We start from the raw sequence: 27,664 nt of genomic DNA, 5'->3' as shown, positions 1-27,664 counted from the left end.
TTTCTTACCCTTGCAGCCCAGCAGTCTGCCTCCTTGTGTTCTTCGCGTCTTCTGACTTCCAGTTGAAATGTCGGGGGAGGGGAAGAAAAGCTAGGACATTGATTATACACCACCTTTTCCCTGTTTTGTTTTGTTTTTTTGCCAAGTTCTGGCCAGTACTGCCTTTAGATTTTCATACTTCACTGGGTTGTCCAAAGTGCCTTCCTGCTCACCTGAGCTATCCTGTAGACAGGATGGATAGACCTACTCTTGACAGGGTGCAATGTGGATGAGCTTCAAGCCTAGCTTAACTCCATTCTGGGGGGTTTGGGCTAGTGATCCCATTTTCAGGGATTGCCTTTCATTCCCTGACTCTCTTGATGCTAACCTTCGTGGTCAGCTATGTCTGGTACTTTGGTAGGTAGGGTCCGCTACAGACTGATTCTTCTTCCAAGCGTTGCTTGGGTTTTTCTGCCCATTGTGCATCAGTTAAACATGGGGCACACTTCTGCAAATGTTCTTCAGATACCAGTGAACTGCAGTTTGTTTCTGGAGGGCTCTCTCCTCAGTTGGTTTTTCGGTTTTATTTTATTTATTTAGTGTTTTTATATACCGGCATTCGCGATAAAGTTCACATCATGCTGGTTTATATTTAACAAGGGGTGTAAAATGAAATTAACAAAGAACTGTAACAAGTGAGGAAAAGCTCTGAAGTTACAATAAAACAGGGATGTTTAAAATTGGGAGAAGGAGAAAAAGGCGAGAGGAATTTAACAGAAGAGCACTTGTTTACAATGTTCTAAGACTGTCTGACTGTGGTTGTCGGTGAATTAGGGATCAGTTGTGGTCTGGAAAGGCTTGCTTAAACAACCACGTCTTAAGCCTTTTTCTGAAAGTTAGCAGGCATGGTTCCTGTCGAAGATCCGGTGGGATGGAGTTCCATAGTGGTGGTCCTGCTGTAGAGAAGGCCCGGTCTCTAAAGGTTATATGTTGAGCAGTTTTGGTGTGTGGTACTTGTAGAGATTCTTTATAAGCCTCTCTGATGGGTCTGGTGGAGGTATATTTTCTGAATGGGATTTGTAGGTTGAGTGGAGCATGGTGATGGATGGCTTTGTAGATAGTGGTAATGGACTTATGTATGATTCTGTAGTGAATTGGCAGCCAGTGTAGGTCTTTGAGGATGGGAGATATGTGTTCTCTTTTCCTTGTGTTTGTCAATATTCTGGCTGCCGTGTTTTGGACCATCTGAAGATGGTCTTGTGACACCAAAGAAAACTATGCGGTCTTCATCCAAGAATTCTTCTCTTGGTTGTTTCTCTAGGCCTTTTCCAGTATCCTTCTGTCATTGTCAGAGTTTGCTGATCTGAAACCTGTTTGTAATATTTTCCATGATGCAAAGTATGTTTCTTGCTGACATTCGCATCACTCCCTTGCCTTAGGCGCCTCTGCTACGCATTGGGGATTTGTGTCTCAGTCTTTTCTATGGTTTTCTTTTAGTAGAACCCAACTCTTTTACCACCGAGACCTGTTTTTGGGTCGGTTGCCTTACAAGCAAATGGGAGAAAGGTGGTGCTTTCAGCACTGTGGGATTCCTAGCTTTGTCTTGTGCAAGAATTGCCCATATATGAGGACTGTCATCTTGCTTGTCCTTGGAGAAAGCAGAGTTGCTTACCTGTAATAGGTGATCTCTGAGGACAACAGGATGTCAATTCTCACGAAACGCACCCACCTCCCTTGGGAGTTGGTTTCTCCATGTATTAGCTATGTCATGGACTGAGGGACTCTGCCTAAGGGGCAGGGCAATAACCTACTGAGCATGTGCAGCTGTAGTTATGTTTGAAAGTTCTAGAGTCTTTGAGATCAAAGTTCTGAGCCGGGCTGCATCCAATAAGCATCCTGTTACAGATAAGCAACTCTGCTAACTAGTTCTAATTGCTAGTGGATAAATATTATTTTGTAAAATGAACTGCTGGTACTCAAAGGTTTAATAAAAACAAAAAAATGGTTATATGCCTCTAAGTATTTTTATGAAAGCAAAACCAAAATGCTTTTTACTAAATATGCTTATATTTATATTATCCCTATGAGCTTTACCCTTCAGATGAAAACCTGTAGTGGAGTCTTAAGTAAGTAAGTTGCCAGGAAGCATTAAAGCTGAGGGTATTGTATTATAAATATTAAAAAAGCTAGAGTACAGGTACTGTGCTGCTGGCAGAATTTATTTGTTTAATATTTTTGATTCTAATATTTTGTGTTTTGTATGAATGATGACATTGTAATTCATGCACTAAAACAGTTTGAGTTGTGGGGAGGCTGGGATTTAGTGCCACAGTTTTATTATTGTTTTTGAAATTAATAAAATCATTAACTTTTATATGAAGAAAGAAAGATTAACTTTTATATGAAGAAAGAAAGAAAGAGCCAGAAATAAATTCTGAAGTAAAGCAGAAGGTAGAACCATGCTAATCCTTGAAAAAAATAAAAATACAAAATCTTGCCATGAACATTCTAGCCTAGGCAGCCTAGACATTTTTATAAATAAATAAATAAATAAGGAAGACTATAATTGTTATTTCTCCCCCCACCTGCATTTTTGGTTTTGCTTTAATATATTCTAGAGAAAAATGTGTTGTTGTGGGGTTTTTTTAAATTTGAACATTTCATGCTTGTTCTTATTAGACAGCTTCAGTTTCAAGATATTTGTCTGTGTACATACTCTAGACTGATTCAAGAATGCAACATGTTTTGAAACTGAATTGTTCTGCTATTGCTATGAAACAAGCTGTTACATACATAAGTGATGGCATTGGTGTTTGTTTTTCCTCCACTAGAAATTAATAATTATCTATATTATCTGTCTAATAATATGCTTGTGGTACAGGTTCAGAATGTTGTCTGTCTGTCCTGGACTGTGTGCATGCTCACCCACCGAGCCACTGACTGCCTAGAGGGAAGGAGCTCTGGGCTGCTGATGGAGCTCACTCACCAGTGGCCAAAGAGGGAAATAAGCCTAGCCCACTGGAGAGCCAACCTGCCAGTGACCAAAGAGGGCCTCTGGGGCCTCCCATAGGCTTCCCTGGGGGTCCCTGGGGCTGCCCTCCTAAAAAAAAAAAAAAAAAAAAAGGTAGCCCAAGGCTTCAACCTTGCCCTCCCCCCACCCTACACAAAATAGGTTTTCCTGAAGTCCCGGGCTCCTTTGACCCCCCTCCCTCTCCCTAAAAGGTACTGAGAGCCGAGAACCAACCCAGCCCCTACTTGCCCTGTCCATAGGGATCTTTTGCAGTAAAAGAGGCAAGAGGAATGCCTACTTTTTCCCTGCCCCAGCATCGTCCCCTTTCAAAAGGCGCTGGTCAGCCCCTAAACCAGCACTATAGTGAATCTTATAAATGGTGCCAGTCTGATGGCTGGCCAGCACCATTTTGTTGTATAGCTATACAACAAAATGGCACCAGCCATCCCTGAGTCCAGTGCCATTTTTATGTCACCATGACGTCAGTCTCAGGGCTGATCAGCATCATTTCAAGGTTGATTGATGCCATTTCAAAGGGACAACCCATGGGCAGGAGGCATGTAATCATCCCTCCTGCCCCTTTCACTGCAGGGGACCCCCACAAATGGAGTAAGTGAAGGGGTCGGAGTAGTAACCAGCACTTATTTTGGCACAGGAGGTAGGGGGACTCTAGCTGAAACCTGTTGAAATTCCCCAGTGTTATCAGTATTTTTTTTTTAAATTCCTTTGAGACATTTCTGTTGCCATGAAACACATTAGGTTTGATGGTATGCACCTAGTTCCATGTGTTTGTTCACATCATATCATCTTATTGCATCTATTGTTAATGTTAGATGATTAAGACCCTTGATGTATAAGAAACCATAATTTAATCTTCCTCAATCAGTACTCCTAATTGGGGACAAGTGGATCTCCTGGCACAAGCACAAGTTGTACTTACAACTCAAGTCTGGCAGGTTTTTAATTCATTCCCTGCTAAATCATGTGTGGTACCTACCTACTCCAATACTCTTCCCTACACAGTCACACTAATACATCTTTGACTAATATGAAGTATTCGTTTTATCCTCGTCCTGGGCTTTTACAAATAAATATTGCCACATTATGCCAAATTACATGGTAATTGGTGATGCAAATATTTTTCTTGCTAGGCACCAAGAGATGAGTACACTTTGTTTTTATAAACTTGCTGGATTTAGAAATTGTGAGTAACCCACTGTTTCCTAGATATCCATTTCATTGCAAGTAGGCATAATATAGCATTGAAGACTTCAAAACTGCAAAATTTGTAGTGTAAATGAAAGTGCTAAAATCTTCTTTTTATTTATTTATTTATTTTGTGTTTCATTCCAAGTGATTGTCGGTGCTAAGGAGTGTCAAGTGGAGAGTGCAGATGAGTTGATGAGCCTCTTGGAAACTGGGAATGCAGCACGCCACACAGGCACTACACAGATGAATGAGCACTCCAGTCGATCTCATGCCATTTTCACCATCAGTATTTACCAACAGCGACCAAAGGAACCCCAGAAGAATTCAGAAACTGTTGTAGATGGGTTGTTGGGATCAGTTCAGATGATCTCATCTAAATTTCACTTTGTGGACTTGGCAGGGTCAGAAAGAGTGACCAAAACTGGAAACACTGGAGAACGATTCAAAGAGTCCATACAGATCAACAGTGGCTTGCTGGCTTTGGGAAATGTGATCAGTGCTCTTGGTGACCCAAAACGAAAAAGTGCTCACATCCCATATAGAGATGCTAAGATTACTCGTATTCTCAAAGACTCTTTAGGAGGAAATGCCAAAACTGTCATGATTGCTTGCATTAGCCCATCTTCCTCTGATTTTGATGAGTCTTTAAACACTCTCAAATATGCTAACCGAGCCAGAAATATTAAAAACAAGCCGATTGTGAACTACAACCCTGACTGGGACCGGATGGATGAAATGGAACTTGAGATCAAGGCATTACGTGAAGCTTTGCAGAACCAGCGGGCTAGTGTGATGGCTCAAGCAAGCCAGGTGTCACAAGATTGGAGTTTGGAGAAAGCCAGAATCCGTTCGCTTGAAGAACAACTTGCCCAGCTCCAGTTGGAGTGCTTCAACTACCGGAACTGTGTTGAAGAAGCCTTTACATTCCTGATTGACTTGAAAGACATGGTTAAAATGAGACGAAGCCAACAGCTCAGGTTGCAAGACTGGCTCAGTATGGCAGAGGGACTAAGAATGGAAATGCCACCTACACCTGGGATTGACAGTGGGATAGGAAATGGCAGAGAAGAGCCATATCATATTACAATACTGCAACTGAAGAGAGAACTAAAGAAATGTCAGGTATTTGTGTATGTCCTGTTGGTTCGAATGTTTGTTACTGTATTGGCAAAAGTAGGATACGTTGGATGTTTTACATTTTTTATTGAGCCAGCGAAAACATAGTAAATGTTAAATAAAGATCACAAGGCCCATATAGTCTGTCCATTCCTGTTGAAATACTAAAGATTCTGATCTCAGGATTTATAGTTATATCCATACATCTAAAGATCCTCTGTTCTTATCCCAAACTTTCTTAAATTCTGTTACTGTTTTGTTCTGCACTATCTCTAGTGGGAGACTTCCATTTATCCAGTGCATATCTTTTTTATTAAATTCTTCGGGTCAGATTTCATAAGGCAGTGCCCATGGGGGAGGTGGGAGGGAGCTGGCCCACAACAGTAACAGCCATTTGAAAAAAGAAACAGTACGGGACCTGGGAGCTGTGTTGCACCACCAGGCCCAGTAGTGCCCTTCCTTCAACTCCTGCACAGGTTTCCTGTTACAATGGAAACCCATGCATGGGTCAGGGTACCACTAGGCTTGTCAGTGCACAAGGGTTCCCAGAACCTGTTCTAAATTTTTTTTTTCCAAATAACTGCTCCTGTAGGTTGGTGCCACAGCAGGAGCAACATTATCAAATTTGACTTAATAACTGGAGGAAGTGCAAAAAAGAAATCTACTGTGACTGCATTTAACTTTCAGAAAGATAATTATGCTAAAATGAGGAAAATGGTTAGGAAAAAACTGAAAGGAGAAACTGCAAATGTTAAGAGTTTAGCTCAGGCATGGATGTTATTTAAAAATACCATCTTGGAAGCCCAGACCAGATGTATTCCACACATTGGAAAAGGTGGAAGGAAGGCTAAATGACTACCAGCATTGTTAAAAGGTGAGGTGAGAGAGGCTATAATATCTAAAAGAGCATCTTTCAAATATGGAAAAGGGATCCAAAAGAAGAAAGTAGGAAACAGCATAAGCACTGACAAATCAGATGCAAAGCATTGATAAGGAAGGCAAAGATAATTTGAAAAGAAGCTTGCCAGGAAAGCAAAAACTCAATAAAAACGTTTTCAGGTACATTCAAGGTAAAAAGCCTGTGAGGGAGTCAGTTGGATCATTAGATGATCACGGGGTAAAAGGGGCACTTAGGGATGACAAAGCCATAGCAGAGAGACTAAGGGCCTCATTTTCCAAGCACTTTACCGCGTGCGATAAATTCGCAAATCGCGTTAACAGCTGTTAACGCGATTTGCGAATGCAAATTAGTCATTTGGTATTCAGGGGGCGGAGTTGGGGCGGAGCATATGTAAAGCGGGAACCTGTGTATCGTGTGCGGCGAAACAGCCGCAGTGTTAGCGTGGCTGCTAGCGCGGCTAATAACTACAACTCCAACCTCGCGTTATGGACTGCGCTACGGGCCAGAAAAGGAGTATCGCCATCCACGATACCTCCAGACAGCCTGTTTCGAGAGAGAGAGAGAGAGAGAGAGAGAGCGAGCCTTACTATAGTGCCTATGCCCTACATAGGTATTTCAATCCCTATGGGAGGGCTACCTACTAACTCGGGGTGGGGATTAGGTATGAGCGTCGGGGGTTGGGGGCCACTTTCGCATTCCACATGAGACCTACAGACAGAACAGTGGTCTCTAGTGCAGATTTGCTGGCCGTCGGAGTGAGGACGCTCACTCCAAGCGGAGATTTGGCCAACATTCTCTCCACCTAGCATGTTGTTGCCCAGGTAGAGTGTCCATCAAGCTAGGTAGAGAGAACGTTGCCCAAACCACTTCTTGGAGTGAGCGTCCTCACTCCGACGGCCAGTAAATCTGCACTAGAGACCACTGTTCTGTCCGTAGGTCTCATGTGGAATGCGAAAGTGGCCCCCAACCCCCGACGCTCATACCTAATCCCCACCCCGAGTTAGTAGGTAGCCCTCCCATAGGGATTGAAATACCTATGTAGGGCATAGGCACTATAGTAGGCTCGCTCTCTCTCTCTCTCTCTCTCTCTCTCTCTCTCTCCTCTCTCTCTCTCTCCTCTCTCTCTCTCTCACTCTCTCCTCTTCTCGTCTCCTCTCTCCATCTCTCCTCATCTCCCGTCTCTCTCTCTCTCTCTCTCTCTCTCTCTCGTTTTCGCGAATGGCGAAAACATCGCCGCACACGATGTTTCCCCACTGCACGAAAGAAGCCTCATTTGCATTGGTAACGCCCCCTAATGCGTTACCAATGCGATATTGGAAAATAAGGCCCTAAATGAGGAAAATGTAAGAGAGATACACATGCCAGAAATGATAATCAAAGATAATGATTCAGAAGAGCTGAAACAAATTTCAGTGAACCTTGAAGATGTACTAAGGCAAATTGACAAACTAAAGAGTAGTAAATCACCTGGACCATGGTACATATCCCAGAATGCTGATAGAACTGAGAAATGAGATTGTGGACCTGCTATTGTAAATTTGTAAACTATCAGTAACATCATCTATGGTACCTGAAGCCTGGAGGGTTGCCAATGTAACACCAAATTTTAAAAAGGGATCAAGGTGTGATTCAGGGAACTACAAATGAGCTAGTCTAATTTCTGACCAAGGCAAAATGGTAGAAACTATCATAAGAAACAAAATTGCTGAACATATAGATCAGCATAGTTTAATGTGATAAAAATCTGGGTTACTCTTCCCTATCTACATCACTTTGCACTTGTCCACATTAAATTTCATTTGCCATTTGCATGCCCAGTTTCCCAGTTTTGTAATGTCCTCTTGCAATTTCTCACATTCTCCCAGGACAAGCAGGATGGTAGTCCTCACATGTGGGTGATGTCATCCGACGGAGCCCTATCACGGAATACTTTTGTCAAAGTTTCTAGAACTTTGACTGGCACACTGAGCATGCCCAGCATGCCATAATCCCTGTAGCCACAGGGGTCTCCCTTCAGTCTCTTTTTTTCCACGCTACAGTTTGCCTCGCGGGTTAGGATCTCTGTGAGATTTCTCTCACCTTTTTTCCTCACGGAAAGATTTGAAGTTTACTTCTTTAAAAAGTTCCCTAACAGGGATCTCCCATCGCGCTCCATTGCCTCCGACACTCAGTGAGTACTTTTCCCATGTCTCAGTCAGTTCCTGCCGCCTTACCAATCTGTTCCCGCAGGTCACCGATCGTTTCGCACCTTTTTCGGCATGGCGACCAGGTTTAGAAAGTGCCCAGAGTGTCCGCGAACAATGTCCATCACAGACCCTCACAATGTGTATGTCCTGTGCCTGGGCTCTTCACACGATGTCCACTGGTGTCCTGACTGTGCCCAAATGATTCCGAAAGGCAGACTGGCTCATCTTGACAAGATGGAGTCTCTTTCTAAATTAAAACTAACTCCATCGACTTCTGCCCAGTCATCACCGGCGAGTAAACTGCCATCTACCGACAAACTTCGCCAGGAGCAGCAGGGAGACTGTGACCATCCGTCACAGACACCATCCAGGACATTGATAGCATTATCCTCGGTGCCGGGGAAAAACCGGACCGAGCACCGAGGGAAACATCACCATCGGCACCAACGTGAATCCACGCCTGGTGCCGGCACCGACATCGAAGCGGCATCGATGGCTATCGAGCCGCCTTCGAAGAGGGCCTGGGGAGAAGAGCCCCCATTCTCCTCTGCACCCAAGGCGTTCCCCACCGACATCGGTGCCGGATACTGAGCCTCCACAAACTCCTGTGGAAGGGCCAGTAACGCCTAGCCTGCCTCCCCCTGTAGCTGCACTATCTATACCAGCTTTCAGGGAGGAACTGGATGTCCTTGTCCGCCAGGCAGTCCTCGATGCCTTCTGAAGCTTGTAACCGCCATTGATGCCGGCCCCCATACCGGCACCGACTCTGGAACCATCAATGTTTGCACTGTTGCTGGACCGACTCGATACCCTCATCTGTACTTTTCCAACTCAGCCCATTCCATCGGCACTGAGTCGGCCATCGAGACTTCTGCAGCTCCCGATACCCATTTCGGGCTTATCGGAGGAAGATGACACAACTTCTAGTCCGACTCCAGCTCCAGGTTTATCGATGCCGGAACTGCTTCCAGGTCCATCGGGGCTCTCGAGACCAAAACGTCCTCCGTTCCCCTCGATGCCATCGATTCCATCGAAGCCTCCTTCGATGCCAGTATACCCTCCATCGAAGCCTTTGAGGCCTCCATCGATGCCTACGCACCCTGGAATGTTTGACATTCTCCCTCCTTCAGGAGCTCCCTATGATCCATGGGAGGATGTGGACATAGATACATCCACATCAGAGGACTTACTTTCAGAGCCTTCTCCTCCCGAAGAGAGATGGTGGTGTCCTCCTGAAGACCTTTCCTTTGCCAACTTTATTAAGGAAATGTCTGAAACCATTCCCTTCAACCTAGTGACTGAAGAGGACACCCGTCAAAAAACCTTGGAAGTTTTACAGTTTGTTGATGCCCCAAGGAAATTATGGCCATTCCAGTGCATGAAGTCCTGTTGGATCTCCTTCACTGCCTATGGGAGCATCCTGGCACTGTCCCACCAGTCAAAAGGAAGACAGATGCAACATATCTGGTGCAACATGCCCCAAGTTTTCAAAAACCACAACTTCCTCCCACCACCTTAGGAAAGTTTAGGAACCTTAAATTTAATGTCTGATGTAATTCTCCACATTTTCCAGTCTTCGCGCCGTAAATGTAAGGTCTTTAATCATTTTGACTTCTCGCGTTTGAATCGCTGCTACAGAAGACCCCCAAAGTCTCTATTTGATTTTTAGCAGTGTCATATTGGGAATCGATCTTAACTTCTAAAAGTACCAACTCCTTTGTCAGGTTATTTAAATTTATGTGTGACTAATACAGAGTATTTTCAATCTGTTAAAAATAGCAAATAGTAATTTTACATTAAAAATTTATTTATTTATTTATTTATAACTTTTATATACCGGCATTCGTAAAAAACATCAAGTCGGTTTACAGACAACTGAGAAAGGAAATTACAATGATAGGTGGAGGAAGGATAGATAGTTAAAAGGTAAATTAACTTTACTGTAGAGCCAACGGGCGCCACAGTTATTAAATGAGATTACATATGGTTAACCAAGTTAGGCATAATTAATTATATACAAGAGGTGACAGTGTGGGGGATAGGGCGGGGGGAAGGGGATGAAGCGCACATGGGAGGCGGGGTGGGGTTTGAACTGTACAAGGGAGCAGGGGGTGGCGATGGGAAGGAGAGATGGTGACTGAAAATTAAAGAAAGATGTCATGTTCCACTTCGTAGAGTCAAAAAAAAGAGCCAAATGTGTTACCCCAGAATAGTCAGAGCATAACAAAGAAGAGATAGCAAAAACACTACTATCAATAGGCACAACCATGGAATAAAGTGAGGAAGTTGGTATTAGCAAACTGGGACACTTTTGAATTATTCTATTTGTAGGGCGAAAGACTGTAGGGTGACTGCTCACATGAGGCCCGAGTATTACTTTGTACCATGTAGAAATTGTGTCAGCTTAAGTCCCCTTAAAGATTCATTGAAACATGTGATTTGACCAGGGGTGCCTAAATCTTTGTACATGACTACTACAATACGACTTCAAGCTTAGCTATCATCATCAATAGATCCAAATACTCAAAAAGTACAGAAGTACAAAAGTAAATCCTTAAGCTTAGACAATTGTTTTGATGAATAGAAAGAACAGAAAGAATGAGTGAGGATCTTGTTAAATCACAAGCGGATTGTGATAAATTGCAGGAGGAGCTTGTGAGACTTGAAAATTGGGCATCCAAATGGCTATAGTTACACAATGTTAGGTTCCATATTAGAAGCTGCCACCCAAGAACGAGATCTAGGCGTCATAGTGGATAACACATTGAAATCGTCGGTTCAGTGTGCTGCGGCAGTCAAGAAAGCAAACAGAATGTTGGGAATTATTAGAAAGGGAATGGTGAATAAAACGGAAAATGCCATAATGCCTCTATATCGCTCCATGGTGAGACCGCACCTTGAATACTGTGAACAATTCTGGTCGCCGCATTTCAAAAAAGATATAGTTGCGATGGAGAAGGTACAGAGAAGGGTGACCAAAATGATAAAGGGTATGGAACAGCTCCCCTATGAGGAAAGACTAAAGAGATTAGGACTGTTCAGCTTGGAGAAGAGATGGCTGGGGGGGGGGGGGGGGGATATGATAGAGATGTTTAAAATCATGAGAGGTCTAGAACAGGTAAATGTGAATCAGTTATTTACTCTTTCGGATAATAGAAGGACTAGAGGGCACTCTATGAAGTTAGCATGTGGTACATTTAAAACTAATCTGAGAAAGTTCTTTTTCACTCAACACACAATTAAACTCTGGAATTTGTTGCCAGGGGATGTGGTTAGTGCAGTTAGGGGTAGATTTTAAAAACTTGCACGCCTGTGTACATGGACACCTGATTTTATAACATGCGTGCAGGTACACGCATGTTATAAAATCGGGGGGCGGCGAGTACAAGGGGGTGCACAATTGTGCACCCTGCGCATGCAGACAGACACTCTCGGCCTTCACCCGTTCCCTCCCAGGCTGCTCCGATTTTGGAGCAGCTGGGAGGGAACTTCCCAACCCCTTACCCTAACCTCCTTTCCCCTAACCAACCCACCCCCTATCCCTAATCTAGGCCCCCCCAAAAAATTGTTTAACCTGCTGCACCTGGCCGGCACACAATCCTCTGACACAGCAGCAAATGGCCACTGTGCCGGAGGCCTCTGGCCCCACCCCGCCCCCCCCTTTCCCAAAGCCCCGGGACTTAGCATCCTGGGGCTTTATGTGCATCGCCTGGCCTTTCTAAAATAGGCTCGGCGTGCGTAACCCGATTTACGCGCATAGGGGTAGATTTTCAAAAACGGCGCGTTCGTGTACTTTTGTTGGCGCTCCAGGCGCAAACAAAAGTACGCGGGATTTTAGTAGATACGCGCGTAGCCGCTAAAATCCTGGATCGGCGCGCGCAAGGCTGCCTATTCCGTGTAGCCGGCGCGCGCCGAGCCGCGCAGCCTGCCGCCGTTCCCTCGGAGGGAATTCGCTATCGTCCTCCCCTCACCTTCCCCTCCCTTCCTCTACCTAACCCACCCCCCTGGCCCTGTCTAAACCCCCCCCTACCTTTGTTGGGGGATTTACGCCTCCTGGAGGGAGAAGCAAATCCCCGCGCACCAGCAGGCCGCTGGCGCGCCTAGATGCAACCCAGGGGCGGTTCCGGAGGGCGCGGCCATGCCCCCGGACCGCCCCTGGCCGAAACCACGCCCCCGGGCCCGCCCCCAAAACGCCACACCCCGCCCCGAAAACGGCGCGCCGCTCGGCCCCGCCCCCGACATGCCCCCCTCGGAAAATCCCGGGACTTACGCGAGTCCCGGGGCTCTGCGCGCGCCGGTAGGCCTATTGAACATAGGCGCACCGGCGCGCAGGGCCCTGCTCGCGTAAATCCAGGTGGATTTACGCGAGCAGGGCTCTTAAAATCCACCCCATAGGCTTTTTAAAATCCGGCCCTTAGTGTAGCTGGGTTTAAAAAGGTTTGGATAAGTTCTTGGTGGACAAGTCCATTACCCGCTATTAACCAAGTTGACTTAGAAAATAGCCACTGCTATTACTAGCATCAGTAGCTTGGGATATACTGAGCTTTTGGGTATTTGCCAGGTACTTATAGCCTGGATTGGCCACTGTTGGATGCTGGGCTTGATGGACCCTTGGTCTGACCCAGTATGGCATGTTCTTATGTTATCTATCACTAACAAGCCGATACAGTAAAATTTGCGGGAGAGCGGGTGAGTGGCCACTCTCCTGTGCGCGCAATTCAGTAAAAAAAATATTCAAATTAGAGCCCGCGTAAAAAGAGGCTTAAGGGACACTAGTGCGTCCCTAGAGCCTCTTTTTTGACAGAAGCGTCGGCTGTCAGCGAGTTTGACAGCCGACGTTCAATTTTGCCGGCGTCGGTTTTCAAACCCGCTGACAGCCACGGATTCGGAAACCGGATGGCAGCAAAACTGAGCTTCCAGTTTTCAACCCGTGAGCCAATTTTAAATTTTTTTTAAAATTTTTAAATTATTTTTAACTTTTGGGACCTCCGACTTAATATCGCCATGATATTAAGTCGGAGGACATACAGAAAAGCAGTTTTTACTGCTTTTCTGTGCACTTTCCCAGTGCCGGCAGAAATTAACGCCTACCTTTCGGTAGGCACTAATTTATGAAAGTAAAATGTGCGGCTTGGCTGCACATTTTACTTACTGAATTGCGCGGGAATAACTAATAGGGCCATCAACATGCATTTGCATGTTGATGGCCCTATTAGTTTCGGGGGAGGGGAGGGGTTGGACGCACGTTTTCGGCACGCTATTACCCCTTACTGAATAAGGGGTAAAGCTAGCACGTCGAAAACGCGCATCCAAATGCGGAGCACACTGTACTGTATCGGCCCGTATATGAGAAAAAAAATAGAATTTTCAAAACAAAAGAACAAATTCTTTAAATAATCCGATCAGCAAACAAGGAAAAACAATAGGCAAAAGCATAAATACAGTTGCAAATACAGAGTTACTTCAGCAGCCCCACATGGATCAAAACTTGACACAGGAATAGTTAAGGAGTGACAAACTTAAACCCTAAAAGTTGAGAGAATAATAATTGCATTACAGGACAGTGGACTGCAGATGAAATGGCAATACAGTTAAATGTAGATTCTGCAAAACAGAATTGGAAACAGTTCTACATCTTGTCGTGGGTGTCACATCAGAAAACCTGTATATAAAAAAGGAATAACAAAGTGGCATGGCTAATCCACCGGAAATTGTATTTACACTATAACAACATCACAGTACCAGAAAAGCACTAGGAACAGGACACTGAAAGAAATGTAGAGAATGAAGAAGTTGTGATCATATGAGTCATTCCTTTTTCAATTGACAAAAAGCTTGATGCAAGAAAATTCAGACATTGTGGTAAAGGAGAAAAACACAAGAACAGCAAGTGACTATTCTGTGAAACATATGTAGAGAGAAAAAAATCCTCAAATACCAAAGATGCAATCAGAGATCAAGAAAATGTGGCAGAAAGTCATAGAAAAAGCAAGTTTTCTTACCGTAAACGGTGTTTTCCATAGATAGCAGGATAAATTAGCCATACTCTCTATGGGATCGTCCTCGCGGGCAGACCGACGAAGAATCCTCTCAAAGAATAAAGAGATGTATTCTGTGCACCTGCACAGCTGTTCCCGAGTGATTCCCCTCCCATGTTCAGTTAAAGAAAGCTTAAGCGTGCAGCAAACGGAGAAAGAAAGAATAGGATACAGACAGTTAGAGTATAAGCTGTCCAGGGAGGAAGGTGGGGACGCATGGCTAATTCATCCTGCTATCTATGGAAAAAACCCTTTTGGGTAAGCAAATTTGCCATGCTCTCTGGGAGTCCCCAGCTGTGAATTCTAGAGCACACCGTTCCTTCCGATTGTTCTTAGTCATGTATAAATTGACGACTGTGTGCGAAGGAATTAATGAAGTTTGTGGACAGCTTAAGTTTTGGTATTGCTTCCCACTGCTTCATCTGATTGTGATGTGAAGGTGTGCAACGAGGACCATGTGGCTACTATGCAGATATCTAAAATTAGTACATTTTTCTGGTGAGCAATGGAAGTTGCCATGGCTCAGATTTGATGTGCTTTCACGCCATCTGGAAGCTTATCGTTATTCGTCAAGTAACAGAAGTTAATACACTGGAACAACCAAGTTGCTAACGTTTGCTTAGAGACTGGCAAACTTGGCGCATTCGGGTTGAAAGAAACAAACAGTTGAGAACTACAATTCGGAAACTGAGTCCTTTGAAACTAGTAAGCCAAAGCTCTTTTACAGTCCAAGGTGTGCAGGGTTTTTTCTCTTTCCATAGCATGTGGCTTCGGAACAAATAGTGCGTAAGGTGAATGTCTGGTTCAAATGGAATGCCGAGACTATTTTAGGGAGAAATGCTGGGTTGGTTCTTAAGGTGACCGTATCATGGTAAAACTGTAGGTATGGAGAATAGTGTACTAAGGCTTGTAATTCACTGACTCTTCTTGCTGATGTGATAGCTATTAGAAATAATAATTTCCATGTCAGAAATTTCATTAAGGTTCAGTGTAACGGTTCAAATTGTGGGTGCATACGTTTTTCCAAAACTATGTTAATGTCCCAAGGAACCGCTGGTTTTGTGACCAGAGGGCGAAGTCTTATTGCTCCATGCATGAAACGAGATATAACAGATGTGTAGATATGGTTTTCCCATTCAAGGAAAGTTGGTATGCTGCTATAGCACTCAACTGTACTTGAATGGATGATATCGATAGTCCACTGGAAAACAGTAACTGGATATATTGAATATTTATGTAAAATTATTTATATACTGTTTTTGCAATAAAATATTGAACAAAACGGTTTACAATGAATTAAAATGACAAACCAAATATAAAATGAAGGTAAGAAGGTTACATACATGGGCTGTTCCTTTTAGAAGGGGAGCAGCCATGTGATATAAGCTGAGATGAGACCTATTGTGGAGAACTATGAAGCGGATCAACCACTGTAGCTTTACACCAGCTGGAGTATCTGCTTCATTTTCCTGCATGGTTTTTCCGTGTAGATGGTTTTCTAGCGGAAATAAGAATATGTTCAATATCTGCTGGAAGAGAGAGATGACTTAAGGCCTTTCTTTCACTCTCCATGCTGTCAGATGCAGATAGGAATGTAGGAGGTGAAGTAGCATACCCCCTTCCTGTGATATAAGATCATCCCATTTTCCTAATTGTATCGGTGTTTGAATTGTCAAATGTATGAGGTAGGCATGGTTGTCTGGGCCATGCTGGTGCAATGAGAATGAGATCTGATTTGTCTACTATGCACTTCTGAACTACCCTTCCTAACATAGGTATCGGTGGGTAAGCGTGTAACAGGTTGTCTGACCATGGAAGTAGAAATACATATTGAGCTATTCCGTGGTTGCTGGATAGATGGAGCAGAAAAACGGTAGTTTTGTTTTGGCTTCCATTGCAAAGAGGTCTATGTAGGGCGTTCCCCTTTTCCTGAATGGGGCTTTTGCTACTTTTTGGTTCAATTCCTACTCGTGGGGGGTGGAAAACCCTGCTGAGCCTGTCAACTTCTGTGTATCTTATTGCTGGAAGACATGTTGCTTGTAGCTGGATGGAATGGTTCAACGCCCATTCTAGAGACAGCACTGTTTCCTTGCAAAGAGTCCGCGAACCCGATCCTCCTTCTTTGTTTATGTAAAACATGGCTACTTGGTTGTCCGTGTAGACCATTACTCTTTTCCCAGTGAAGATACAAGCGAAGGTGTAGATTGCATTCCTTATAGCCCTCAACTCTGATTTTTCAGGTGCAGTACATGTGCACCCTAGCCGCGAGTGGATGCATCTGTTGTCATAGTGATTTGATAATCCTGCGATCAAAACGGAGCTCCCATCTGCAGAACTCCGGTTGAGAGCCATCAATCTATATCCGAGGTCATTGAGGGAGCCAGTATAAATTGATGGGACACCGGCTGTTTGTATTGAAAACTCTGAGCTTTTAGTCCCCATTGAAGGCGATGCATGTGAAGATGTGGGTGTGGTACCACAAATACAGCTGCTGCCATGTGACCCAACTTTTTATTTTTTTTTATTAGTTTTTAACATATACAAGTAAGATATACCTTACCATATGTAAATGAAAATGACATTTCACGAGTTACCTATTATATTTATATATTAGAGGAAATTAACATACGATATACATTTTCTAAATAGAAAAACTATAAACTGGGACCCAAATTTTATGGGAGTCTAATCAAAAACCTAAAAGGAAATTGGCTTAACATGTGACGACAATACCTTCATATTATATCATGCATCTTTGACTTAGGGATTACTAGGAATTATCATACTAACACTCCTAGAATTAATCAGTGATTTGAGCTGTTCTGGAAGGAAAAACACAAAGAGGCAGATTTTATAAATTTGCGCGAGTGCGTACTTTTGTTCGCGCACCAGGCGCGAACAAAAGTACGCTGGATTTTATAAGATACGCGCGTAGCCACGCGTATCTTATAAAATCCGGGGTCGGCGCACGCTGCCTGTTCCCTCCGAGGCCGCTCCGATTTCGGAGCGGCCTCGGAGGGAACTTTCTTTCCACCCCCCCGCACCTTCCCCTCCCTTCCCCTATCTAAACCCCCCTACCTTTTGTTGGCAGATTTACGCCTGCTGAAAGCAGACGTAAATCAGCGCGCACCAGCAGCCCGCTGGCACGCCATCACTCGACCCAGGGGCTGGTCCGGAGGCCTCAACCACACCCCCGGGCTGGCGCCACGCCCCCTAGTCCTGCCCCGAACCGCCCCCTGACCCCGGACACGCCCCTTTTATGAAGCCCTGGGGCTGTGCGCGCTGGCGCGCGAGGGCCCTGCACGCATAAATCCAGCCAGATTTACGCACACAGGGCATTTAAAATCTGGCCCAAAGCATTCATTGGTGGAGCGAATGATACACTTACATGGGTATCTTAACACAAAAGAAAAACCTAATGTTGTAATTTGGATTTCAATGGTAAAAAAATCCCTTCTCCTTTCCTGTGTTGGCCTGGCAAAATCTGGGTATATATGAATCTCTTGACCGTGGAAAATACTATTAATACTCTTAAAATACCTTTTCATAACTTTACTCATCACCCTATCAGAAATGAATGAAAGTAAAAGAGTAGCCCATTCCAGTATTTCATCTTTTGAATTTTCCAAAAATTGGGTTAAATTCTCAAATAACTCAGGAAGATTACCAAAATTTGTCTCTTTAACAGAGACAGGAAGGAAATACATCTTATTCATTCAGGGGATTTTCCCTTCCTCAAACTTTAGAATATCTAAGAAATACTTTTTCAAAGATGTATGTTTTTCAAAGATGTATGTTTCCTCCCAGTCCGCTCCAATTAAGGAGCGGACTGGGAGGAAACTTGCCTACCCCACTATCTAACCTCCCTTCACCTTCCCCTCTCTTCCCCACCCCCCTAAACCCTACCTGTTTCCTTTTTTTTTTTTCCAATACTTACTTCAGTGCCCAACCTGAAGTAAGTTGCGTGTGCCAGCAGAGCGAAGAATGGTGCTGTCCCGGCCCACCCCTTCAAAGAGGCCCGGCAGTTCTGCGCGTAACGGGGGTTAGGTGCGTGGCCGGGCCCCTTTGAAAATGCGTCCAACGCGCACAAGGCTCAGCCACACACGTAGCCCCCATTTTTTACACGTGCAGCTATTTAAAAATCTACCTGTATGAGTTTTTACTTCCACATCTAGCTTCTTTTCAAATTCTGTCTTTACCTTCCATATCAATATTTTGCATTTAACCTGTCAGTATTTATGCTGTTTCCAGTTTTCTTCATTTGTATCCCTTTTCCATCTTTTGAAAGCTGTTCTTTGGGCTATAATAGCCTCTCTCACCTCACTTTTTAACCATGCGGGCAGTCGTGTGGACTTCCTTCTACCTTTTTAAATGTGTGGAATACATCTGGTCTGGTATAAAACTTTCCTAGATACTCAGGGAGGCCTACATTTTAAGATGTATACAAACACCTTATTTTGCAACATTCTAAAAGTCACTTCACATAGTGAGATAGGAAGGGTCTGAAATAGCATAATCTAGATCAGTGATTCTCAACCAGTGTGTCACCAAGGGTTGGAAGGTGTGTCATAAAAAATTTGACAGAGCAAGCCTTTGCTTTCTATAACACCCACATGTGTTGGCTGCTTGAGGAGAGTGCAGAGTAAGTGGCTGGTACTTAAAATTCCCCATCATCATTCCCTATTGCTGCTTTTCTCAGTTTTTCTCTGTATGTTTGTTTATAATTTATGGTCTTTTGTTCTGTATTAGATAAGGGTCAATCTGCATTCTGATGTTTGACAGAGGTGAGGGATTCTGCTGACTAGGATGTAGAGATTCTGTGTAGGAATGTAGAGCAGTCTGGCTTGCTTTGTATTTCTAATAGTAAGTGTACTGTGTTCTATATTTGCAGTTTTGCTTTTTCATAGATAAGGCTGTTGCCTTTCAAGTCCTGGGTGTTAACACTCTTATGGTATGGCTGGTATGCTATATAATTTCTAAATGGTTTTTTTTAGCAGGTTTTCATGTTATTTCACAAAGTGGCTGGCAGGGAAGGGATTTTGAAATACTATTATTGAGGGGTATCAGAATTTGAATATATTTTTTGAATGGTGAGTTGAAAGGGGGAATTTCCTAACTCAGCTTTGTATAAACCCCAGAAGAAGTCAGAACTTTCTGAGGTTGACAGTGAAATGCATGACAGTTTGTCTATATTGAAAAATTGTGAACTGCATATGCATATCAGTCCCCAGTTTCTCACTAATGCAGTAAGCAAAGATTACAATTTTTGTGACAAAAAATATTTTATAATGATATTTTATAAGCAGTTATTGAAATTATAGAATGTTACCTTTCTTCTGCTTCATTTTCAACAATAAAATATCTAGGATTTCTTTTTTTTAGTATAGCTGTTAAATGTAGTGTGCAATGTGTCACGCATGTGAGCATCATCTGTCAGGTGTGTCATGATGGGAAAAAGGGTGAGAACCATTGATCTAGATAACAGATTCATTTTAATGCTAGCCACCCAACCAAATCAGGAAAAACTAAACCACCCTCAGATTTGAAGATCTTTAGCCATCTCATCTAAAACTAGAGAATAATTCCAAAAAATCAACTTGTTAATATTCACTGAAATATTCACCCCAAATAACTTAAATAAGATTTTGTACAATGAAAAGGAAAATTTAATTGAAAATTCTCAACACAAGTTTAAGGCAGATTAATATTCATAGGGGCAGATGTAATATGGGGTGCTAACTTTAGCTCAGTTTTTTAGTATGCATTTTTCAGGAGTAAGTTAACTCTGGTATGTAACAGGGGTTTTACTCCCTAAAATATGCATGCTAAAACAGGTGTAAAAACCCAAACTAAGATTAGCGCAGGTGCATGCAAATCCCATGTAAAAGAAGGCATTAGCTATTCCTCAACAATGCAGGAAGGTGTGTTAAGGGCAGGCATCTTACAGCACATTTAACTCCTGGGTTAACTCGCATTTGGTTGCCATATAATACTGATTGCTGTGCCCAGTGTGATAGTTTCTAGCTGCTTCTACCACACTGAGCATAGCAATAGAATAACTTTGGCTACCAGAAATATGAGTTTACTCCACCTCGGACCCAGGAGTTTAATTTCCAGAGCTCTTGGGGAGGGCAGCTGAGCATCCAACTTTGGATGTATTGTTTAACTGTAGATGCCCACTTCAGGGAGCTTATGTTCATCTAGTTGAGTGCCCACTCCAAAAAGCAAATTCTTGCATCCAAGACTCTTTTAGCAGTAAAATCAAAGCATAAGCTCTCTGGAGTGGGTAACTACAGCTGTCTTATCAAAGCATAAACTCTCTTGGTGGGGGGCACCTAAAGCTGAACAGGATGCCAAAGTCAGATGCACAGTGCCAAATGCCAAAGTCAGATGCACAGCGCCAAAGTGCATACTGTTCAGATGAAGGTGCTTGCCCCTTTTATGTGCCATATCTTGCCAAATTGGTATTTCATGTAAGATTTTGCTGTGCATCCAAACTTGTGTGCACATTCTCTGATTCAAGGCTATTTTAAAGTGAATGGCAAGTAAAATAAAAGAATAAGCTCTTTGGGGACCATACCTACAGCTAGATGAACAAAGCATAGGTTGTGTAGGTGAGCACTAGTGCACATGCACGTCAGGTGCATGTGTTGTCCGGCTGTTCAGGAAAACAAAGAAAATCTATGACTGGTGCCTGCCTTAGAGAGCTTACATTGGCAATTTAATTCTGTCTGAAGTGGAGCTAATTCACATTTTTGGTGGCAAATGTTGTCTATTGTTGTGGCCAGTATGGTACTCTACCTGAGACTCAGGAGGATTTACATTTCCAATGTAAGCTCTCTTGGGCAGGCACCTATAGCTGAACAGCACTTCAGAGTCAGGATGCTCAATACCAAGGGCATACCTTTCAGCTGGATGTGCCTTCCCAAGAGAGCTTATGTTTTGTTCAGCTGAAGGTGCAAGCCCCAGAGAGCTTTTGCCTTCTTTGGTCTGAGGTGGAATAAATTCACATTTGTGATAGCTAAAGTTATTCTGTTGCTGCGTCTGGTCTGGTAGAAAGGCACTACCACATGGGCACAGCAATGGAATATCATGGCCACCAGAAATGTGAGTTAACTTTTACTCCACCTCAAACCAAAGAGTTAACCTCAAAATCCACTTAAGTGCATTAAACCAGGGGTATGGAGACAAGCAATTTAATTTGGAAGGAGAGTGACCAAAATGGGCTTGCATGCAAGATTATGCCCAAATTGGGATGCCCAGTGCCAATCTCGCATGCAAGGCCATTTTGCCAAGTGAAATCAAAGGCTAAGCTCTTTGGAACAGGCAATTAAAGCCATTTGATATGCACAGCACCAAGTGCCTACTGGTCAGCTGTAGGTATCTTCCTTAGAGAGCTTACCCTTTGATTTCACTTTGCATGGCTTGTCCAAATGGTCTTACATGTGAGATTGTGCCAAAGACAGGATGCCGATTGCCAATCTCGCATGCAAGGTCATTTTGGTCATTTCAAGCACTTACCTCTTTATACCTGTTTTAAAGCACTTTTCTACATTAGTGCAGATTTTCAGTTTAGCTCACATTTTAGTGCACATTTTTCATTTAGTGCGCATTTTTATCTCCTGTTTAATTTGCATCCCATTAGCTTACTTCACCCTGTAGGGACTCCTGTTTTTAACACATGCGTTAAGTAAAATCTGCGCTAAAATTTAACTCTAATTTTAGCATGGGTTTTATTACATCAGCCCTATAGTCTCTGATTTTGTCATATAAATCCAAAAAGCTGGAGACTTTCCCATAATTGTGAAGCTGTCTAACCAGTAAAGGTAATGTAATAATTGGATTAGAGGTTGAACATAATATCGTCTGCAAGCAAAGATACTTTAAAATCCTTTATTCCTACTCTACTACCTTTAATATTGGGATTGCTCCTAATTTTCTCAGCCAGTGGTTTCATTACTAAGGCAAAAAGTAAAGGAGATAAAGGCCAACCCTGCCTCATACCTTTTCCTAGATAGCATGTATTTTTGTCTCTTTTAATTTTTCTGTGTTATTTTATTTGTTGATCTCCGCCTTAAGCATTTCTTCTACACAAAGACAGATTATATATTTAATAAATATATATAGGATGTGGAAGGACAGAGATAAATACTGGGAAGAAAGACAAGTTATGGAGAGAGAATGAGACAGGACATAAACAGAGGAGGGAAAGGAAACAATAAATAGAAGGAAATAATTGGGAGATAGGAGACAGATGAAAAGAAGGAAAATTGGTAATAAAAGGCAGAAAGCAGCATGGGTTGAAAGGATTGAGGAGAGAGTTGAAGGCAATCTGCCAGCTTGGAGGTCATATGAGACTGTTATTCAATCATGCTGAATTCTTTGATCATAGGGAGGATAGTTTTGAAACATGCACGCCAACGCCCATATAGATGTGTTTATGGGTGCACACAATTTTGGTATAGCATTTTATAATGTGCGCTTCACATGGGTACACATTGTAAAATATGCATATGTTTGCTACACAATATGCACACTTATGTAGACCTACACGTTAATACTATCCCACAATAACAGAGGTCATAAACAATTAACCCAATAGGTCATAAGATATTTATTATAAAAGATTAGTACAAAATCCTTCAATTTTAATACCTTTTTTTCAATCTACATTATTACAAAACATCGACATAATTGTAAAGCACCCACATACATCAAATGTACATTGTTACCCCATCAACAAGCCAAAACACCTATCTCTCATGCAACTTAAAAAAAAAATCACAATCACATTTCACATGCATACGCATCCATACTTACACACATTGGGGTAGATTTTCAAAGCAGCGCGCGGGTGTACATGTGCGTGCGCTGCCCAGCGCGCACACATGTATGCCCGATTTTATAACTTGTGCGCGCCAACGCGCGCAAGTTATAAAATCAGGGGTCGGCACACGCAAGGGGGTGCACAATTGTGCACCTTGCACATGCCGAGCCGCGCTGCCTTCCCTTCCCCCTAATCTAACATTCCCACCCCTTCCCCTATCCTTTCCCCTCCCAGCCCTACTATAATCCCCCCTGAACTTTGTCAAACCTTTTGCGCCTGACTGGAGGCAGGCGCCGGCAGCCTGCCGGCACGTGATCCTCCAACACAGAGGCAATGGCCCGCCCACGCCCCGTCCGTTTTTTGCAAGCCCCGGGACTTTCGAGTGTTGCCAGGCCTTTTGAAAATAGGCCCTACACACGTAAATCCTCTGAAAATCCGGCCCATTATGTTCTAAAATACTTGCAAAAATGCAACCTCCCAGTTAGCTACTCCCTACAATTGGCATATTAAAAATAGTTACATAAGAAGAACCAACAAGGTCCCTCGTTTCACTCGTAAGGGCTTCTTCAGGTGATACTCTTCACACTGGGGTAGATTTTCAAAGGGATACGCGCGTACCCACCGAAAACCTACCCCAAACCCCCCCTGCGCGTGCCGAGCCTATTTTGCATAGGCTTGGCGGCGCGCGCAAGCCCCGGGACACGCGTAAGTCCCGGGGCTTGCATGGAGGGGCGTGTCAGGGGCGTGCCGGGAGTGACGCGCCGTTTCGGGGACGTGTCGCGAGTGACGCGGCGTTTCGGGGGCGGCGCCACGGGTGTGGTTTCTGCCCGGGGGCATTCCGGGGGCGTGGCTGCGGCCTCCGGACTAGCCCCCGGACTGGAACATGGAGCGTGGCAGCCGGCCCGGTGCACGCAAAGTTACGCCTGCTTCTAGCAGGCGTAACTTTGCCGACAAAGGTAGGGGGGGGGTTTAGATAGGGCCGGGGGGGTGGGTTAGGTAGGGGAAGGGAAGGTGCGGGGGGGTGGAAGGAAAGTTCCCTCCGAGGCCGCTCGGAGGGAACGGAGGCAGGCTGCCGATTTTGGGCAGCCTTGCGCGCGCCGACCCCGGATTTTAATGGATATGCACGGCTACGTGCGTATCTATTAAAATCCCGCGTACTCTTGTTCGCGCGTGCGCAGATTTATAAAATCTGCCCCAGCGTCTTTACCTGTCTGGGCATTTTCAAAGGTAACAATGTGCGTCACCAGGTAGACACAAAAGTCCACACTACAAACATTCAAATAAAGAGATAGTAAATTGATGTAAATCAAATATATAATTATACAATGCATTCAAGTAAACTCAACTTCCGATACTTTATACTTTAACCTTAAGGGAAAATTAACTTGCTTGCACTCACATAAAGGTGCTTTTGCAAATATGCAATATCAATCTTCTTAAATTTCCAAATCGGACTTCTCTACGCATATCCAAACTCAGCATTTCTAAAAGATCAATACAAATAAACATATTTCACCACAAATTAAGAAGCCATATTCCCAACTTTAAATAGACAAATACCAAGTCATACTTATATTATTCCAGCAACTGAAGTGTTTAATTCCTCCAGTGTGCGCTCATTTCGCATCATCTGCCCGCTCCAATTGCCAGTCAGAGTGAGTCTGTGTGTGTGTAAAACTGCGAGCCTGGGGGGTAAATAAGAGAACATGTGTGAGGGTGCATGGGTGTGTGTGCCAGAGAATGGGAGCCTATGTGAGGAGATAGTGAAGGAGTATGTATATGTGTGAGAGACTGAGAGCTGGTGTGTGAGAAAAGGGATTGTGTGTATGTGAGAATGCTTGTTTGTGAGAGAGGGAGCCTGTATGAGGATATGTGTATGTGTAAGAAAGATAGCCTGTGTGAAGGGATGTGTGTGTATGAGAGAGAAAGGGAGCCTATGTTTAAGGGGGTATGAGCAAGAGAGGGAGCCAGTGTGCAGAGGTATGAGAGAGAGAGAGACATAGGTAGCCTATGTGAGGGTGTATGTGTGAGAGAGAAAGGGAGCCTATGTGGGTTAGTGTGCAAGAGAGAGAGAGCCTATATGAGGGTGTGTATGTGCACTAGAGAGAGAGAGCCTGTATGTGTGTGTGTATGAAAAAGAGGGAGATAGAGGGAGTCTGTGTGAGGGGCAGTACTGAGGAAGGGGTCAAACTCTGGGAGAGGAGAATAGAGTAGAAGGGATTGAGCCTAGAGGAAGAGGGGAGAGATAGTGGCAGGTAGAGGAATCGGGGCCTAAGAGGGTAAAGTGAAAGAATACAGACCAGGGGAGTAGGAGAGAGGGTGGAAGAGAATCTCTTATAGTGAACTTCTAAAATATTTTGAGCAGAATTTTCTAAAACTCTGCATCATTAAGTAAAGTTTTTTCTGTATTACATTTTAAATTAACTACTTAGACTGTCATGTATAATGTGTTATTTTGACCAATATAAAGTAGGCAAAATCTTTACGTTTTTGTGCGCAGAATTTTAAATTTTTTTGTGCAGAATTCCCCCAGGAGTAACTTGTGGCTTTTATAAAATATGAAATACACACATATGGTTATTTACATGCATATATGCTAAGTTTTGTGTGTGTAATGCTTTTAAAATTTGCCTTTATGGTTGCAGATATTTGATAAGTCAAGGCCCTGTTTCCCACCCAAGTCCTAGAGAATCATTTGGTTTTCTAGATAGCCACAATGAATATGCATGAGGTAGAGTTGCATATTTTGGAGAACCAGTATATGCAGATCTCAGAGTCGTATTTATTATGGGTATCTTGAGAACCAGACCTTAGATGTGCCTCTGGAGCAAGTAGGGTGTCACTGAAGCAAGATCTGCTGAGATTGCTTTATTGCATGGACTCTTTTATCTCTGGGGTTTTGCATTTAGTAAAAGTTGAAAAATGAAGCCCTCATCGGTGGTGAAGAAACATATAAGATACATTTGTTTGGAATTTATATTCTTTGCTAGTTCTGCTTCTCTCCATTTAGTATTGTTCAGTGCTGTCAGTTCCTTTCTGACTGAAGCTTCATGTATTGTTTTAAGGATGCTCTAGCTTCAGATGAAGAAGTATTCAGTCAGAAGGAGCAAGAGCAGAAGAATTTACAGGAGCAAATCCAGGCACTGATCCAGGAGAACCAAGAGCAGTTGCTATCACTTAAAGAGGCAGAACAAATGCACACATTACAGGTATATATTTATATTCATCTTTGCTCTCTTTACCATACAGTTTCAAAGAAGTGAGTTGAAAATGACATATCTTCATGCATGATGTAATCAATCATATTAGAATGTATTCTTAAAACTAACAGATTATTATCCTCCAGCTACACAGGAGAAATAGAGTTCTCCGATTTATAATGAGCCACACTGATGGGTCATGTAACCTGAATCATTATATAGAATTAGAAGATTCCTAGACCTTGGAAAACTTTAGAGCAGGATTTATTAAACCTGGCCTAGTGACTCCACAGCCAGTTGAGTTTTTAAAATTATTTATTGTGTTTTCTTGCCTTAATAAACAGTTTTTTAAATATAGATTTATCTACAATGAATATGCATGAGATAAATGTATGCATACTGGGTCTCCAGTGTATGCAGGTTTGTCTCATGCATATTTATTATGAATATTCTAAAACTGACTAATTGTGGGATCACTAGAACATGTTTGGGAAGCCCTGCTTTACAGCATATGCAGGGGTTTCTTGTACATCACTGAATCTATTGCTCTGTAAGAGGAGGATGCCCCACCCCTGCTGTTGCCACGATTTTAGGATTTCCGTAAGTTTTACTCTGTTAATATTTTAGCATTTTGTTGCAACTCATTTTCAGTTAAATTTTGCTTATTTTTTTCTTGTTAGTATTTCCAGTTAGGTTTTTCATCACCTTTCAAAGTTCTTTTTTTTTAATTAATTGTTGCATGTTTGTCTTTGCTGACCTACATTCAGTGCTTGCAGCAGGAATTGTATTTACTTTGATTTCATGTTGACAATTTTCCAGATCATTGCTGAGAAATAAGTCAGCAGCTTCATGCTAAAGTGTTACCAAAAGATGCCCATTACAGAGCAATTGTCACAAGGAGAGGTACAAGTGTTTGGTGAAAGGCTATAAATTTCAGCATGTGACTTCTGTGCCAACATGTTGCCAGGAATGGCTCAAGCCTAGCGAGAGAGGCTCCAACCTGCTTGACTGGTGTAATCAAGTTCAGGTTAAAGCTGACTTTGAAGACCAAGTGAAGTAACCAAGAAGCAATCACAATTGCACTGGTTGCCAAACCTTGAAGAACTGGTCTACAACCACTTTGATTCTTTGGTCTGAGGATAGATCCCAGAGCCAGGAATAAGTCTCATTTCCTCCACTTGAATCATTTGTCATAGGG

At 43.2% G+C, this 27,664-nt stretch overlaps 1 protein-coding gene across 4 annotated transcripts in view; it reads left to right on the top strand.

Annotated features, from left to right (window-relative positions):
* The window catches only part of KIF27 (kinesin family member 27), a 342,610-nt gene that overhangs the window by 57,828 nt on the left and 257,118 nt on the right, over positions 1-27,664 (top strand). For all 4 annotated transcript variants that reach the window (XM_029616875.1, XM_029616884.1, XM_029616868.1 and 1 more), the window contains exons 4-5: positions 4,344-5,320; positions 26,332-26,475. In XM_029616875.1, coding sequence (XP_029472735.1) covers positions 4,344-5,320; positions 26,332-26,475 — 1,121 coding nt within the window. The remainder of the gene's footprint in view (positions 1-4,343; positions 5,321-26,331; positions 26,476-27,664) is intronic.

The sequence above is a fragment of the Rhinatrema bivittatum genome, chromosome 1, assembly GCF_901001135.1.
Source record: "Rhinatrema bivittatum chromosome 1, aRhiBiv1.1, whole genome shotgun sequence".
Classification (NCBI taxonomy): Eukaryota; Metazoa; Chordata; class Amphibia; order Gymnophiona; family Rhinatrematidae; genus Rhinatrema; species Rhinatrema bivittatum.
Note: the sequence above shows the minus strand (reverse complement) of the source record. Positions and strands in the feature narration are given on the sequence as shown.